Source organism: Epinephelus lanceolatus, chromosome 21, assembly GCF_041903045.1.
Source record: "Epinephelus lanceolatus isolate andai-2023 chromosome 21, ASM4190304v1, whole genome shotgun sequence".
In the NCBI taxonomy this organism is placed as follows: Eukaryota; Metazoa; Chordata; class Actinopteri; order Perciformes; family Serranidae; genus Epinephelus; species Epinephelus lanceolatus.
In genome coordinates this window covers 17,769,310-17,787,692 of record NC_135754.1, presented here as the reverse complement: position 1 = coordinate 17,787,692, position 18,383 = coordinate 17,769,310, and the positions used below count along the sequence as shown (strand labels likewise).

The following is an 18,383-nucleotide window of genomic DNA, read 5'->3' as shown; positions in this document are numbered from 1 at the left end:
TGCGGACATTCATGGTCCCCAGAGAATGGATCCTAGTGATCTTGGTGGTCCCCTAACTTTTCTTTTAGCACCTAGGACAAAGTTCTCACATTTCCTGTGAAATATGTCAACATCCACTACATAGATCAGCACAAAATTTTGTACAGACATTCATGGCTCCCAGATGATGAATCCTAGTGACTTTAGTGATCGCTCAGTCTCTAGCGCCACCATGAAGTTCAAATTTGTGGTTCTGGATGAAATATCTGAAACACTTATAGATTGATTGCCTTGAAATATGGTTCAGACATTCCTGTCCCCCTCAGGATAAATTGGAGTCACTGTGGTGGTCCCTTAACTTTTCATCTAGTGACATCAAATTTCAATTTGTCACTAGTTATTTTGGTTTATGACCAAATACTTGCAAAACTAATGGCATTCCTCTCAGCCTCAGTTGTGACTGAACACGTACAGAATCTAAAGCAATACATTTATATTCAAAGTGTGTGCATGTGTGTGCCATAGTGATGTTTTTCTGGCTTAGCTTGAGTTCATCAGGCCCCCAAGTTCAAAGTGGGCCCAGCCATCACATCACAAAGCCACCGAGCCGTCTCCGATATGATCACCATTAATCACAGCTTGTGATCAAGCATCGAGCAACATTTTCTCCATCATGACTGGAATGCCGTAGTAGAAACAAAGGATGCAGGGCCGTGCTCAGATTGGCTTCAGATTGCACATCAGAGTGGCGTGGCGTTCTCTCAGTAACAGGAACAAGCTATACACTAAGTGCTGTATTCTTTTCCTCTCCTTGTCATCAGAGGAAGAGGGGAAAAATATCACTTTGATGCTGTTTACTGGGTATTTTGCAAAAATAACTTTATGATGAATTTTAGGGGAGAGAAAAAAAAAAGTGTGGAGGGGGCTTCAAAAGTAGCGTTAACGGGAGACAGATTTTTGACATGCTTCCCGAGCCATCTGCTTTGGGTTAAGGCTCGGAGACAGAGTCGAATATGGAGGAGAAAGAAGAGGGGAGTAAGGCTGGAGAAGATGGCGAGGGCAGCAGGGAATAGAGGGAATGCAATATTGACAGGCAGTGGTGGAAAGCTATTTATTTGCATTGTGAACCTCTCTGTTTTGAATTATTGTGGCATGGGGTGCATGTGTATTCAAGACCAGAGATATCTATCGAGCCAATCCAACAGTACAATAAGTTGATCTTGCTCGTACAGCTATTACAACAGAATATTTCAGTGGGTGCTGGATTTTACTAGAAACAAATATGCTGTGGTTCCAGTCTCAGGAGACTTGGAAATGTTAAGTTAAGAATACTTTGAATTTTTTTCTGCAGTTTTGACAATTCCAAAAATCGTGTGACCGCTCCGCTTGATTCTGAAATCTGTCAGCGTGCCAAAGATCCAACTGAGAGTGTTCTGCTGGAGACGCCACAACATAAAACTAATTAGGAGACATGCTCCAGGCATATCTGTCGGTTTGAAGGGAGGGGGGGGCTTGGGGATTTGAGAGTTGCACTATCGCTGCCACTCAAGACTATTTCTAAAAGGCCACAGCACCATGCCAAATTCCTCAACTTCCCTTATCTCCTCACATTAGCTCATTTAACGCAGCAAGAGTAAGATATGAAATGCGAAAACAATGCTGATTTTGTCAGCTCTGCTTAGCAATGTTTTTCATCTTGGTCTCTGAGTCTCTCCTGTTTACTCCCCTCTCTCTTCTCCAAGCTCTCCGTCTCCATCCACCCCCCCTGTGCCATTCTACCAGTCCCCAGTGGGCACAGTCAGCCAGTCTGGCCAGGCCTGCCCCTTGCTGTGCCCCCGCACTGGATAAGCTCCTGCCTGGACCTTGGGTAGGGGCCTTTGTGTAGAGCCGTGGGGGTGTTAGTGTGTGTATGTGTTTGTGTTGCGTGTTAGTGTGTGGATAGCATTCACAGCAGTAGAGGAGAAGGGGGTCCTATCTGTGCCTAAAGGCTGCCCCCCAACGCACCCTCACCATGCGCCCTATTGAGACCTAAGGGAGCGTGAACAATCACTGCAAAACCAAAGAGCTAAGTCCCCTTGTTATACAAGCCCAATTTTCAGCACCAGCCCCACCTCTCTCCTCCATGGCGCGTCCCACCCCCCATCCCAGCACCCCAGCCCCACTCGTCAGAGGTTGACGGGCTTCGTTAAAGCGAGCTGGGGTCCTTTTATGGAATTATTTAATTAGCCATTCCACAGCAAACTGCCATCCGGCACCACCGCCGCCCCCTCCCATCCTCTTCTCTTTGCTGAAACCACCACCATCTTCATCATCTTCTGCCTTCACCCCCACTTGCTCAACATCATCACCATCACCACCACCACCAACCCTCCCTACTGTGCTCACCGGTCCCCTCCTCTCTCCTCTCCTTGTCTTTATCTTCAGTAATTAGCAAGGAGATGGGGGTGGACTCATTGCTAGGGTTGCTCCACAGCATTAGTGCCTGAGACTATAGGAGGAAGGGAAGTGTCTCTCCCTGCATGGGGTTTTTTCTCTCAGTTCAGCACCTCAAGACCTGTGGAGGAAGACAATGGAAATGGCCAGTTCTACAGTAGCCAGCTCAGCCTTACTGTCCCCGCTGCCCACTGAGCTCTGTCTACACTGCCACCCTAATCATTAACCAGATTATGACATTGTGTCTGCATGCATGCTGGAGGGGTCAGCGGGAATTTACTATTAGGATGTAAAAGACTGCTGGCAACTCTTCCGATGTGGTTCATGCTGTTAGCATTGGATAATGAAGCCTCTTAATCCAGCCAGACACTAAAATTAGAGCACCTCTAGTGATAAAAGTTCCTCCATCCTTCAGCACTTCAGCAGGAAACTTTTTTTTCATATCATCCTCACATTATAGATGACTCAGGTTAATCACTGCATTCGGCACAATGACTCAAGCACTGGTTTTTAGATCTTTGATCACAAAACTGGTGAGCAATTTCACTCGAGCTGTATCATAACTATGTATGAGCGCACATTCCTTCCCCATGCACTCAAACATGAGGAGTCAAACAGTGAGGGAGAGGTTGGGGAGCCCCTCACTGCAGGTCCACACCGTGCTGGATCGACGCCCTCTAGTGACCACTACAAAAGACAAGCACAATGACAAATCGAAATGCCCAATAACTGGTCAGCCAGGGTAAATACAACAGCCAGAGCCAGGATCAGTTAATGGGGAACCACATGTAGACTATGACCACCCTATGTGACTGTAATGACATAATGAGTAAAACTGTTTTATGTATGATTTGGAAAAAAAAAAAAAGTTAAAATAATTTTGATTAAATGTATTGTTGTTTGTTTAAACTGCAGGCCAACATATGCACCAAAAAACAAATAGCGGTTTATTATGGCTACAGAAACTGTCTAGAAACATTGATTTAGTAGACAAATTAAACTTGCCTGAATCATTCCTAAGTGGCATTAAATAAGGTCCAACATAGTTGAAGCAAAAGTCCAGCATGGCCTAATGACTGCTTAGCATGGGAAAGGTACCGCTTAGTTATCCATGGCCATTTATAGCCCTTAATTACGCGCCTATTTTGTGACCCCTGAGTTCAACGGGCCAATTCCTGTGTGGACCCAAATGCTGACGAACAAAGGTGGAATGTGATGCCCCTTTTCCGCAGACAAGCGACTAAACGTTTCCCATCAATTTCATGGGAAAGTTCAAGCCAAGGAAAGTCCTCAGCTGAATATTGACAGCGTATTGAACCTATTAGTGCATGACAGACACTCTGCTGATGAAACGCGCAGGAGAAAACAGTTGGTACAGCACTTAAAGTGTGTGTGTGATATTTCAGATGCCCTGTAATGTAATAACTCTGCTCGTGTTGAGGAATATTACGCTATAATATGGGATAAAAGTGGTGCTCTAGGACCCAGTTGATTCTGTGATTGTGGCTGATATTTTCCACGTTGTGAGGGGAGAAGGGGGGGGTGGCCCGGAGGGGGGGCTGTCAATCATAGTGAAAGTGGCCGGGGTGGGCAGGCCCCTCTGACACTTTGTACCGTCGGAGGGGGATATTTAACTTGGGACTGAGCACCACTCGCTACAGACACACTCACACACAGTGTGCCTAAGCAAAGAAACGCTCCAGCGCCAAGTCTCTCAGACTCCTGAAGTAGGAGCGACTCTGTAGGAGCTTCTGTACCAGTTATCAAAGGAGTAGAGACGCTCCCTCGGGAATTGACCGCTTGCATCGACCGGGCAAAAAGGCTCCAGATTATGGACTGTCTCGTCATGCAGCGACAGTGGGACCTGGCGCTTTTCTGAAAAGGATTCAGCAATGCCACAGTGAAAGGAACTTTGAACTAACAGCGTTTACTGGCTTTTTTTTTTTTTTTTTTGCAGTTTGCATTTGATATGCACTGACACTGCAATCTGTAACGCCGCTTTTCAGCGTTTATTTCAAATTACATGCACAGCCGAGAGTTGTGTTGGGAATATACAGCCTGAGACTTTTGTGTAAAGAGCTGCTCTGCGATTTGGAACATCCTCTGGAAAGATAAATGGCTGTTATTTCATAAGTTGCATCCCACTGCGGCGCATTCTTCTCTAAGTTATTTTTGGACATTTTCAGCGAGGTGCACGGATCGACGGCTGGAATACCACAGGGGACTGACTGCAGAGAACATTTCCTCAGTCCATGGATTGTGCGCCCTGGGACCTTGTCAAACCTGAGAGCGTCAGGCGACGTTAAGAGAAGCCACGTTTATAAAAGCCGTGCGTAAAAATAACATTGGCCAAGGCAGCCCTCATTGCCGGGCGCGTGACATTTAAAACTTGGTCAAGTACTCTTTTGTGCGCCCTTCTCTCTCGGGACGCTCCGGATCTATTCTGTCTCTTTAGAAAACACTTCATTCCATGCAGCTCTCGCCTCGGCCGCTGTCATCCAGTGTAGACAGTTCGTCGTGGCTTCGAGTCCCCGGGGTAACCATGACAACCGAAAGAAACCCAAAGTGAATCCAAGGGAGCGGGGTGAGGCCGGAGAGAGCGTGAATAGAGTTTTCCCCATTCTGTTTTGTGCTTTTTTTGTGTTTAGACTAAACACTTTTTTTGCAAAGCAGGGGCACCGCGCCGCGCTGCAGAGTTGCATCAGCGGGCAAATTGCGAAGTTGAAGGAGCCCTAAAAAGCAAAGCGCTCCATGTCATTCAAACCCGACGTGGTCTATTAAAAGTATCGCCTTGCTGGTGACTGAACTTCTACTATTTATGAAGCCCCGGGCAAGTCATTGCAGAGAACACAGTGACCGGGAAGAGAATTGAATATTATTTACGCGAGAAGAACCGGTGCGTAAAACCAAGAGGAATAATGGGCCTCTCACAAACGCTACTCGTTTACGTGCTGGTGTGTGTTCACCTTGGAGTTTCACAGCATTACCTTCGCCTCCGTCCATCGCCCAGTGATCACCTCCCCGTGCCCGACCTCAAGGAGGACCCCGACCCGGAGTACGACCCCCGGGAGCAGGACTTGGCCGAGAGGACTCTGAGGAAAAAGCTCGGCAGTAACTTTGACCCCAACTTCATGTCCATCACCTCGCCCATGCTGGTGAACCTCTCCGCGCCAGACAACCAGGTGAAGCTGCAGGGGCCCATGCCTAACGAGATTAAAAAGCTGGACCTCACAGAGACCCCCTATGGAAAGCGGGTAAAAGTGGGCAAGAAAGCCCGCAGGAAATTTCTGCAGTGGCTGTGGACCTACACGCACTGCCCTGTGGTACACACCTGGAAGGATTTGGGCGTGAGGTTCTGGCCACGTTACATCAAGGAGGGAAACTGTTTCTCTGAGCGCTCGTGCTCCTTCCCTGAGGGGATGTCTTGCAAACCCGTCAAGTCAATCAACAAGATTTTCCTCCGGTGGTATTGTCAAGGCTTTCTAAGACAGAAATACTGTACGTGGATACAGGTGCAATACCCAATCATCTCAGAGTGCAAGTGTTCGTGCTGATTTTCTCTAAAGGAAGTGGAGTGGTGGTCGAGGGGGGAGTGGACTGGAAATACGGTTTCTATTGCACTGTTAACTCTCTACAGAGGTGGGCACCATAGCAAATCTATTTTTTTATATAGCATTTTAAGTGAAATACCAACATTGTACATATTTAAGAAAAATGCAGCTATTTTTTCTAATTGAACCAGGACCATATTTTATTCTCAGCCCTGAAACATTGTTTTTTGGGGGAACACGAGCACTTCATAAGGAAGAGCTTCTTTTTTTTTTTTTTTTTTTTGATATTTTTTATGAGACATTGAGGATGCAATGCATATGCTACACTTCTCCAAGAGGTGACCTTTTTTTCTCTTCAACTGAACATTGATGCTGACTGTTATTTCACTGCAATGCTGCCTAGAGTTTTTGTATAATATTAATATCAATAATAATTAAATTGTAAAAAAAAAAAGAAGAAAAGTTGAGGTTAAAGATATATATAAAGGCGTGAACTCAGCTTTTTTTGGAATACATAGTATTGTAGAAATAAACAAAATCTGTACGTTTTATTTATTATTTTAACGATTGTGAGTATAGAGCATAAGGAAAGAGAATAGCAGAGTATACCAGAAAAAAATATGGGAGATGTCTACTTGAATATTTCTAAAAATTAAAAAAAAAAATCAATAAAATAAATAAAAAAGTAAAACATATCAGTGTACATGTTATGTTTACACGTTTTAGCAATAAAGTCTATCCTTTCAACGTGTATTAGTGTCAAGCCATGTTGCTTACAACGAGTGTCTATATCCAGGGGGCGTGTACGCTGTAAAAAATATCATCTGAGCATGTTGTTTCATTCAGTCAGGATCTGTCCTTGCAAGAAAAGTCTGCTGGTTATTTCACTTGTTTGCATCAGAGTTTGAGTTCCTATAAATACGCATAATTTGATTGAGGAAAAAAAGTTTTCTTGGTTTGGAAAGAAGCGAAATCGAAAAGTTTTATGAAAAAAATGTTGCACAAGACTGATGTTTTTTGCAGTGTAGATGGTCGGGCTCCGAAGTGGAGTGGAGTTACTAACTGCACAGTAAGTCCAAGCTTCAGTGACTCTGTGTGGACTGCCTGACGCTCCACGCCGTCACAGTGATTTTAGAAAGGGCTGATTTACTACGCTGTGTAATGCGCAACACATACCTCAAGCGCCTCCACAGAACTGGCATTCATTTGTCTCAGCCAGAGAGAGAGGAGGAGGAGGAGAGGCCACGCACATTCACCCCCCACCCCCCCTGTCTGCGCACATGCTCGTTTCAGGGGGCTCCGAGGTGTTAACATAATGGGTAAAATATGATTCAGACATTTCAAACAGTGTCAGATGATGAAATGGCGAGCGTATACGCGCGAGCCAGGGGCGTCTGGGGTCTGTGCTTTTTACTCTGGAAGCTCCACACAAGTTCCACTGAGGTATTTGTATAGAGGTGGACTGGAGCAGACCGGCGCCTATTCAAGTCTGACCGCCCTGGAGAGAGAAAAAAAAAACACAAAGCCCATAAAACAATGGTCAACTGTTTTTGACGTTAGCAGACTATTAATTGGAGAGCTGCTGTCTGCGAGTTAAAGAGATATGGCCAATTAAACGCGCTGGAGACGCGCAGGGAAATTAACTATGAAATCAAAGCGTGGACTCATTTTCTGTAAGTAGGGGGGGTTTATAGTGTTTATATTATTCTTTAAATACAATCAACGACTTAAACAGAGCTATGACTGCATGTCTGAAAGCTAAAAGGAGCGTGTGTAGTATTTCCACTGAGCGCATCTTGTGCGCGTTAAAGTGATTTGTGTTTTTGCGGGCAGAGTTGGATTTGACACTTGCCGCCCGGTTATTGTGACAGAACCACTGAGGGGATTTGGTAAGCAGAGGAGAAGGACGGCAGCATGCCAGCGGAGGAGGAGGAGGAGAAGGAGCAGCAGCAGGAGGAGGAGGAGGAGGAGGGGGGGCTGCTTTCCTTACTGTCAGCTTCTTTCTTGATGATGTCTCGGGGTTTTTAGAAACTGCGTCTCTGACTCGACGGCGCCACTCAGCCGCCCCCTCTCGACTGCGCAGAATGAGGCACTTTGGGAAACAGTAACCCTTTCAGGCTCTGCCCGGAGAGTATTTTAGAAGCGTGTGAAAGGCAATACGCCGCCCTGGCTCCAGCCAGTTAGGTGCGCACCTTTTAGAAACAGACCCTGCCAGCCAGTCAGATCAGTGGTTCTCAAAGTGGGGTCCGGGGGCCTCCAGGTGGTCCTTTAGGGGAGTCCAGGGGGTCTTCAGCAAAATGATGAATCATTGATTTTTAGCATAAATCACCAGAATGAACCCCATTTTGGCTATTTAAGCAGTCCAATCCTTATCATATACCTGATATGAAATAAACAGCATGTCAGTGAGGTGCCCCTGCACACACATCTGAAAATGAGACTTTAAACTAATATTACATGTATGATCAAGACACATATATTAAAGTACATATTCTGGGGTTATATTTTAGAGCTCATCTGATTAGATAAGCTCACGTTTCATCCAACACTGGCTATTTTCTCAAAATCCAGCCCCAGCTCCAAATCCACCGTCCCAGAAATAGTAACCTTTTAAACACAGAGTTAACATAGAAGCATCTAACACAGTTGCAGATTAAATAGGGACCATGTGTTGTTTTTTTCTAACACCCAAGTGAAAAATGCCAATCCTCAAATGAGCAACTGTCACTGACTCCTGTCTTCACTTTATGCACAAGCGGCCACGCTGACCATGCAACAACTTAACACCATTCATAAAATCTACACTTTCATTCATCAACACATCGCAACGTTTCATCACAAAACTCACTTGATGTACATTTACGGTCCTCACGGCTACAGACAGACTTTTGATTGACGTTTTACGCTGGGAAAAAATGGGAAACTGTCTCCCCGTCAACACATGAGGCGCTGACACTTCAGAGCGGCCTGCGTTCGCATAAAAATGTCAAGACAGTAGTGGCCTTTACCCTGTCAGACGCTCGGCATCATTGCAGTCTGACACAGTCTCCACATTCATCAGATCTCTGACAAAGCGGTCCACGATATTAAATACATGTTGGTATGCTTGGAAGCTTCATATGTATTTAAACACTCATGATAAAGCACATATTTGCAGCCTGTAAGGAGAATTAAATAAAGGCCTGGAGACAATTAGGATAGGGATGATGGGGAGGGGGAGGTTTGTGGGGAGGGGTGGTAAGTTTTGTGGTGAGGATGATGAGGCTGTGTCTCCTGATGAGACTCAATTATTATGATGGATTGTGGTCCGATTGGGAATGATTGGGGCGCGTCAGCGGGCGGTGGGTGGTAAAGGGTCTGCGGTGACTTTCATTCGAGCAAACATGCGGAAGACACTTTGATACCTGTGTGGATCCATGTTGGAGAATAAGTGTGTGAGTGTGCTGATTGCATGCTTGCACACAATCAGCCACAGGCGCACGTGCACGCACACATCTCCGGCGTGTGTGCGGCGAGCTGACAGACAGACAGAGACGGAGACAAGGGTCTGTGGCTGTAAGTAAGGCCCAAACCCTATGGTTGTAAAAGCCAGTGAGTCAGCAGTGCTGAGGTTATTGATGATGACAGGGTATTAGATGAAGTACTGAGGGGAGGGAGGGCACACACACACACACACACACACACACACACACACACACACACACAGACATAAGCGGAGTCACCACAGATGATACCCGGCATTCCGTTAGACCACCAACTCCGGCTTGTGGTGTCTGGAGGTGTGTGTGTGTGTAAGGGCGTCAAGCATTTGTTCATGTGTAAGAAGCAAGAGTGTGCCTGCAGTGTGTGTGGGAGAGAGAAGCTGTATGTGATGTGATGGTGCATGAGTGCACGTATGTGTGTTTCCAAAGATCCATTACAGTCTTCCTGGTGGTCCTCAGTTGATTGGTCACTCTCAAAACCACCACACGGCCCTCATTGGTTAATTACACTCTTCTCTCACCAGGCATGCATGTGTGTGTTTTTATCCGTGTGGGTGTTTAAGATGGGAACTTCCTCAAGGAATTCACCCCCTTAACACGCTCCCAGTGCTTCGAGGCTGATCCAAGATCAGCCGCCCCATCCTGATGTTGACCATCCATCACCACGAGAGCTCACAAACCTGACCTGGAGTCAGCAGCGGCAGGTGCAGAATTCATGACATGCCATTACATCAACACAGCGGCCATCTTTGCCAGCAAACAACAGGTGACTGTAGTCAAATAACAGGTGATTGTAATCAAACGCCGGTCATTGTTGACAAGCAGCGCTTCTGACAATTAAGCAGACTGGTAATGCACTGAAAATGCATGCAATGCCACAAACAGTCATTCATCTTTCACAGGACTTAAATTGTAGTTTCTTACCACTGGTTGTTGAGAGGTCTGGAGGTAGCTTCAGTATGTTGCAAGACTGAAGAGTGTAAAGATCAGCAAGCTGGAGTTTCCCACTTAAACACAGACAAAAGGCCAAAGTTGACCAGGCGTTAAGTTTCCAGGCTCCTTTCTTACTGTTTGAAAACATGTCTTAATTAAAGGTCCAGTGTTTAGGATTTAGGGGCATCTATTTGCAGAAATAGAAACTCATGGAATATGTCTTCATGCATGCATCATGTTTTCATTATCTTAGAATGAGCCATTTATCTACATATGTAGCAGGTCCTCTTCCACTGAGTCCACCATGTTGTTTCTGTAGTAGCCTAGAACAAGTCAAAGGACAAATCAAACACTGGCTTTAGATAGAGCCATTCACATTTTTGCATCGGCCACCGTAGTTCAAGTTTCAGTTCTGCAACCTCACCACTAGATGTCACTAAATCTTACACACTAGACCTTTAAAACATTTCTCCATGCACACAGTTGGTTCTTTTTGACTGGTGTGAAGCATGTGACACCAGCTCTATAAATGTGAAGGTCTGTCCATGAGTGAGTATGTGAGTAAGTTTCTAAGTGAGTAATGGCATGAGTGTTGTTGTTACTCATTGGAGCCATTGCTCTTTCAAAATAAATAGGTGGTGATAGTCATCTAATACTGTATTCCTCATTTTCTGTAACCAGTGTAACATAGTGGAATCAGCAAGCTAGTTAGCTACCTAGCCGCTACATGAGTAAAATTCAACAACGCAATGTATAATCCACACACTCTTGTCACAGTGTAGGAAAGCAAATTGCTATCATCAGGTGAGTGACAACTTTGTTTTTCTCATTTTCTGTACCCATGTTAGCAAAAAAAGTATGCTGGAATTAGCAGGATAGCAAGCTAAATAGCTAGCCACAGCCATCTTAGTAGCAACCCATAACTAGAGATTGACGGGTTAACTGGTTCGGCCGATAAATGGGCACCCAAAGAACGTTTTACCAACTATCATTATCAGCGAAACTTTGTTCCGATAGTGGCCGATGGCTAAGCAGCCTCCACGAGTCACATGGAGACGTATGTCACCAAGCGGAGCTAAAGAGAGGAGGGTGGTGTGAAACGATCAGTGAGTTCGGCTCCTGAGAAAACAGAAAACAAGTGTATTGTACTTTGAATTTTTGGGCAGGACCACAACAATGAGGCAAAGTCATAGATGCACAATAATAACAGTAGGTGACTCAGTGAATGCTACAGCTTCCTGTTTCAAATTAAAAGCCGTCTACCATTTCATACATGGTCCAGCCATATACTAGGTGACCTAGTCTTGTATGTTTGCTGTTGTGGCTGCCTGTTGTAATCCTCTTGAGTCAAGGTTATCTTATTAATCTTATTTGTCTTCTGTCTTAGTCTCTTGATCCCAGTGATCTGATAAGCAATAATCATCTAAATGATGTCTGTTATATGCGGTTTGTGTCCTTGGAGCTCCCACTAAACACACAACAGTCAAAGGCCTGCAGCAAGAGCCTGGTTGCCCTATATGTTCTTATGCTGCTACCCTTTTAATCAGACGCATAGTGTCAGAGTCACATTTCTGTAGTCATGCTTGCTGATTACTCAGTTTAACTCTTGTTAGATGTAACAGATATTGTAAGCCCAAAGTAAGGCCTAAAAATAGAGCTGTGGGTGGCGTGGCACTCGCAGGGCTGGGAATAGTGCATATTCTGAGCTCTGTTTCCATGGTTACTTGTGCTTTCTCCCGTTGCCAGCATGGGTCTCGAATTCAGAAAATAGTCCCTTTTGCATCAATGGCCGTGTTATTATCCCTTTAAGAACGGCCTAATTTTACTTTTTATCATGTTTTTTTCCCCCTCACCAATCAGGAAACGCGCGTTAAAGTTTGTGGACCGTGTTTGGTACATGCCAGTGTCACAGACCATGGATTGTGAAAGTGTTATGCCCTGGGGCTAAAAATGTATGGACACAAATACGCCATTAACCACTACTGACTTTACCATCTTTACCTCATCAAACTAAAATCAGAAACCTAGCTTGTCTGTCAAATGGGACACAAAATTGAGGCTGTTTTGAGCCCATTGACCCCCCCGGGCCTCTGCAGAGTGAGTACAACAAGGAACAAACTCACAACACAAACATGCACAACACAAACTGCCTGTAACACACACACACAAACACACACAAGCACACACGTAGCATCTCAGGATAGACATTAAAGTTGGACAGCACTCATCACCAGCCCATACAAACACTAGGTGTTCCCAGAGTACTCCTGATACCTAATTGGTCCCTGGTCGTCATAACGACGCACACAGGTAAACTATCTTTAAGTTGTTTACTTGTCTACTAAACTCGATCGTGATTGCACCGGCTCGATTATATACACACTTGTGAGTTTTCCCCCAATTAAAATCTATATTTTCCATATCCATCTCCTCTCAGCTCACTGATTGCTGCTGTATACTCCCTACACACACACATACACACACACAGTCACACACACTCACATATACACCTCCCCCTCACAGCCTGTCCGGCGGCTGTCTCCCAGTACCCCTCTGTGCGCCTAGATGGCATGCTGAGAATGTTTACTTTCGCCACAGTGTGTATTTACAGAGCCTAATAGTTTTTTAGGCCGCAATGGCGCCTCGCTTCGTAACATGTGTACAACCCACCTACTCCCTCTTACTCCCTCACACTCACACACACACACAGAAAACATACATCGCCCCCACCAAACAACAAATCAAACCTCTGGTATTTTGGGGGTTTGGCAAATGGCGTGAGCTCAGATGCAGCCAGGTGACATGAGGAAGCAGCAACAGCAGAATGTGATGTTACCTCTCCTGTGATTGGAGTGAATGGATCTGATGATGCCAAAAATAAGGCAGGAGAGGAGAGCATGTGTGCTATTACAGGGTGAATGAATGCACGGAGGGCTCGCAATGAATGGACACATGATGTCTTGAATGGTTATGCGTGACATGTGGTGTCCAAAGAGATTTGGGAATGTGTGTACACTATGTGTGAGCAGGTCTGTGAGGGAGATGATGAAGTGTAGCTGAGTAAAGCAGATCATAAAGTGTAAGTGGCTTTTCTGATGGCAGATAACTCCCTCCTGATCACACTTGCAAAATAGATGTGGATCATATGAACTGACCAACTCTCTCGGGGTTATTAATTCTAAATAAGTTATATAAGGCCTCATATTGACACAATCAGCCAAGACCTGTGTTTTTATGCCCACTGTCCTGTCGTCTGTGGTGGAATGTAACAAAGTACATTTCCTACTGTGCTTATGTGCAGATTAGAGGTACTTGTATTTTTACTCCACTACATCTCGTAAGGCGATTTGTCTGCATCTGACAGTTTTAGTTACTTTTCAGATCATTATTCATATCCATTCTGTCCAGTGAAAAGCACGTGTCTCCAAATTTGGTGATTTTGAATCTGAAATGTTTCCGATAAAGGATCAGCTGAAGGATCAAGTTATCTACTGAGCAGTCATAGTTAAAGTTAGCACAACAACTACATGGTTTTCAACATGGAAGTGGCTGAGTGGCTAGCAGCTAACGGTGCTAACTCCCCCGACAGTGCTAAACAATGTCAAAAGTGCTAACGGTGTTAACCAAGGGGAAACCACTACCATAAACTATATAAAATAATAGACGTAGCTACTGTGACATCACCCGTTGGCTTTTCGATTGCCGTTTTGAAGCCTTGAGTTCTGCATTTTGACGTCGCCATCTTGGTTTTTTCTGGAGCCAGAAGTGACCATATTTGGAAGAGATGTTGGAGCTTTGGAGTGATCGTGGATCTAACTCATAGACTGCAGCGACATTTTGCAAGCAGCCTGTCACTCAAACGGCCCTGCCCTTAAACATGCTCAACTCTGGGTCTTATAAAAATGTAAATAGGTGAGTTATAAAAAAATTCACCCTTGTGCAGTTGTCATTAATGTTAAAATTAGCTATAGAGACATGCTTATTTCTGCTGTGAAGTTGGGCATTCTAACATGGGGGACTATAGGGATTCAGGCTGTTTTGGAGCCAGCCTCAAGTGGCCGTTTAAGGAACTGCAGTTTTTGCACCTCTGTGTTGGCTTCCTCTTAAAGCCTCAGGGTTGCCACTTGGGTGCTATCCTTCTGTTACTACATTGTCCTGATATCAGCAGTAATTTCCGTATGAGCGCAGTGCAAAGCTGCAGTGATGAGCTAGCCAGCGGGATACACACATGCATGAGCAGCAGGACCGGCTTACCTAAACAAACCATAGAGAAGCTTGGATTACAACACACACAGAGGTAGTGTGATTTTATTCTCTGCTCAGGACGCCATTACACCACTATATCTTTACATCGCAAATCATGATTTGCTGCCATATTGCTGCTCTAAATGTCACCTAAGAACCTTTGAGTAAAGGATCTGAATATTTCTTCCACCACTGTCTTTACAGACAGTAATAGACAGTGGGGTCATGGGTCATGATTACATACTGTTGAGCTGCGTAAAGACTTCCACATAAGCAATCAGGAAAAAAAGGTATAGGACTCAATGATTAAAAAGTACGTTCAATTAATCTTTTGTCCCCTGAGAAATCAGGTGACTTAATGAACAAGGTAGTGTGTGAACAAGGAATGAAATGGCTGCTTTCGATGGTCTACGTGCACCACATTTCAACTAGTACAGTTTTATAGTAAAGTCCTGGCTTGTGTGTGTGTGTGTATACTTTAATTCTTATTATGTTTTTGTGTGTGTGTGTGTGTGTGTGTGTGTGTGTGTTTCAATCGTGTTTCTTACCACCTGAATTTAGAGGATATTAATGTTTATCTTGAACTTGTTGACATGGATTTTGGTGACATCTTGCAAAACAGTTCTGTATTTTTTCCATGTTGTTGTTCAGTGCAGTCTGTCCCCGCTGATGAGTACACGAAAAACAATGTGTTGCCATGTTGACATATGGTATTTCCAGTAAGCCTCTGTTCAGTGGAGTCAATTATCGTAGCCATTACACAGTGTTGAATCCTTTGTAGAAGAAGCAGATGTTCCAACGCTGTATCATCAATAGTCAATTGAACAAAATCTGTGGCAGCCGATAAGACGTGTTGCTGTGTGTTGAATAATTGGTGCCACTTTAAAGCCACTGTGTGTCAAAATGAGCCAATCATGGTGAGAACTGGTGCAGTCTATGTGTTGCTTTCAGCACATTAGACTCTCTGTGTTGGATCCAGTGACCCAAAAATGAAGCCAAAACACCTCAATCGCCCCGACATAGCTGGCTTCAGTATAGGTCATAACAACATGATTGACAGCTGTGGTGTGCTTGGGATCAATGGTGCTGCTCACGATAAAATGGGATGGTAGCATGGAAGGGAGCTCGTTACAGTTGAGTTTGCCACTGCGCAGACTCTGGCTCCAAATGACGTCACCAGCACAGCTGCTGTATTGTGGCATTTTGGCTTCATTTTTAGACAGTGAGAAGAAGTGGAGATGTGTTGTCCATCTTTATTGACAGTCACTGGTGTCAATCCTTGTGCTCGAGATCAATTGCGGTGCTCACGATTGGTTTAAATGGGTGTATGGGTGGATACTCAATATTGCGGCTCCATTTCCCGATTGCTACTGCGCAGACCCTGCCTGCAAATGATGTCACCAGTGCAAGACTGGGAATATTTATATGTTTAATATGTCTTGTTGCAACCCTAGTGGCAGCTAATGGGTATCTGAATAAAGAATAATGGTGGCAGCACCCATATCCAGGATACTTTGGCTTTTTTGTGCAATGGGAAGTGGATATGCGTCGTCCATCTTTATACAGTCTTTGGTTGGATCCAACATGCGGTCATGGAGATCTTCTAACCCACAACATCAGCCCCATTCTCTATTGACAGGCATTGCGAGACAAGTGGGAGCACACTAATGTAAGTAGAAGTACACGAGACAGGTTGCATATGATAGAAACCATCACAGAAGTAACTTGTGGGACACCATAAGCATGGCAGATTATTGGCATTTACCAGTGTGAAAGTATCAAAAGAATGTGTCCTTTAACACTGATCACTATAACAGGGGTGAAGAGGGCAGTGTACTCGATCCCACTGAAAGGACAGAATAGACATTAAGAGCCGAGTCTAAAACACTCAGGCCGTTGTTTTATTCCCCTTTTCCCGTAAGACAAAGAGCGCAAGGGAACCAAACAGGTGAAAATAACTGGCTGTATTTTCCCCATTGGGCCGCCATGCACAACTTGTGCTGCTGAACCTGATGTCCTGACGCCTGCCTGTCTGTCGTATTCAGCCGAGGTGGTCTATTCAGAGTGAGGGACCAGGGGACACACAGCCCAGGGGGTGTGGACGTGTGTGTGTGTGTGTGTGTGTGTGTGTGTGTGCTCATGTATGTGTGTTGGTGTGTAAGGGGGAGGGAGGAGGCGCTGCGAGCGGCAGAGAATGCTTGGTGATGGGTTACCAAAAACAGAGCACCAGGGGACAATAGGACCCAGGACATTCCTGACATAACCCCAACACACCGGGGAGGAAGTGGAAGGGGGGATTTATTGGTGTCAACGGCCCCTCGCCCTGAGAGGAGGAACGGGTGCCTCTTTTGTCCCCTCCGGCGTTGGAGATGGACTGAATCGAGACGCCTTGCACAGAGAGGACGCCTCTAAACACATACACACATAATCACTCCTTTGAAAGAAGAACCACCAATTAGGGAATGGACATATACGGCCATAGAGGTTTAGACTCAAAGGGGGCAGTTTTGTGTGTGTGTGTGTGTGTGTGCGCGCGCGAGTGTGTGTGTTGTTGCATGCCTGCCTGCATGCACTTGTCAATAGGATCTGAATGTAAAGGGAGAGCCAAATGGGATGCTTTTCAGCTCAGATTGCACACGGGTTGACCCCATGGGAACACTGCTATGAACTTGTTTGAATCAGAGGGCATTTAGTCTCATTTAGGAATGGTTCATGTTACACTGAAAGAAACCACAATGAACAACACAATGTAATACTCTCCTAATTGGCCAGACAATTGTCAAGTGAATTTCCCATAGTGTTACCCAAATCTGTGCATGCAGCACTTAAGACATGGGTCGTTCTCGTGTGTTGAGTGGAATTAATTTATGATATTACTTTAATCCCTCAAGCAAAATACCAGAAACGTTGTATACATTTTAAAAGCCACTATTTTGTATCAGAGATTCTAAAATATTCCCATTAAAGGCGTGTCACCCATTATGCCCATTTAATATTATTCAACTGGTGAGAAGAAACATCCTTTTAGCAAAGGGAGGGCTGGTTTTGAATTGCATTGTAATTACTGACCCACCCGGAGCCTCCTTAAGACTTACGCAAACCATATTGAAGGTAAATACCCCTTTTGTGAACGGAAATGACTACGGAAAGCTGACCACTAGGCCTGACAAAGAATACTTTTTCTCCAGAGATACTCGAGACTTAAACCCTGCAGAAAACATCAACACCACACTGGCTGAAGACTACATCTAAGGTTATTGGTTCAGAAAATATCGATATACCTGCTGAAGCTGGATATAAACTCACTTTGGAATCTGCCCAGGACACATTTCTTACAGACAACCGTAGTTTTTCATGCTCCTTAACACATTTACAAAACAGATTTCATCTTGGTAAATCCAAAGAAACAACTAAATTTCTTCAAGGATTTACACCTGCAGAGTGCTATATTGATAACACATGCCCTCAATTGCGGTGTAGAAACTTTTATATCCCAGCAGCTACAGAAACTGCCTGAGATCAGTTTGAAAGTTTTACTGCACTACCCCAGTGTTGCCCATTTCTCACTGTCTGAGTATGAGCAAGTGTTGATGGTCTCATAACTTTGACCTGCTTAACAAACCCTGGAACAGGTGGAAGAGCATGTCAAACTTGACCAATACTGCCATCTAGTGGTGGAATATTGTGCTGTCTCTTACTGTAAATGCAGGTGAGTTTGCAAAGCTGTGACTACACTGTGACCACAGATAAGCAGTAAGAA

The 18,383-nt window shown here is 44.8% G+C and overlaps 1 protein-coding gene across 1 annotated transcript; it reads left to right on the top strand.

Annotated features, from left to right (window-relative positions):
* The first annotated feature begins 4,040 nt into the window (after window positions 1–4,040).
* On the top strand, window positions 4,041–6,712 carry nog2 (noggin 2). Its single transcript, XM_033610910.2, has one exon. The coding sequence runs from the start codon at window positions 5,331–5,333 to the stop codon at window positions 5,964–5,966; it is 636 nt and encodes a 211-aa protein (XP_033466801.1). The 5' UTR covers window positions 4,041–5,330; the 3' UTR covers window positions 5,967–6,712.
* Window positions 6,713–18,383: the final 11,671 nt, after the last annotated feature.

Bases quoted from the DNA above. Each gene is read 5' to 3' on its own strand.
- nog2 (XM_033610910.2), top strand. From the start codon at position 5,331: ATGGGCCTCTCACAAACGCTACTCGTTTACGTGCTGGTGTGTGTTCAC.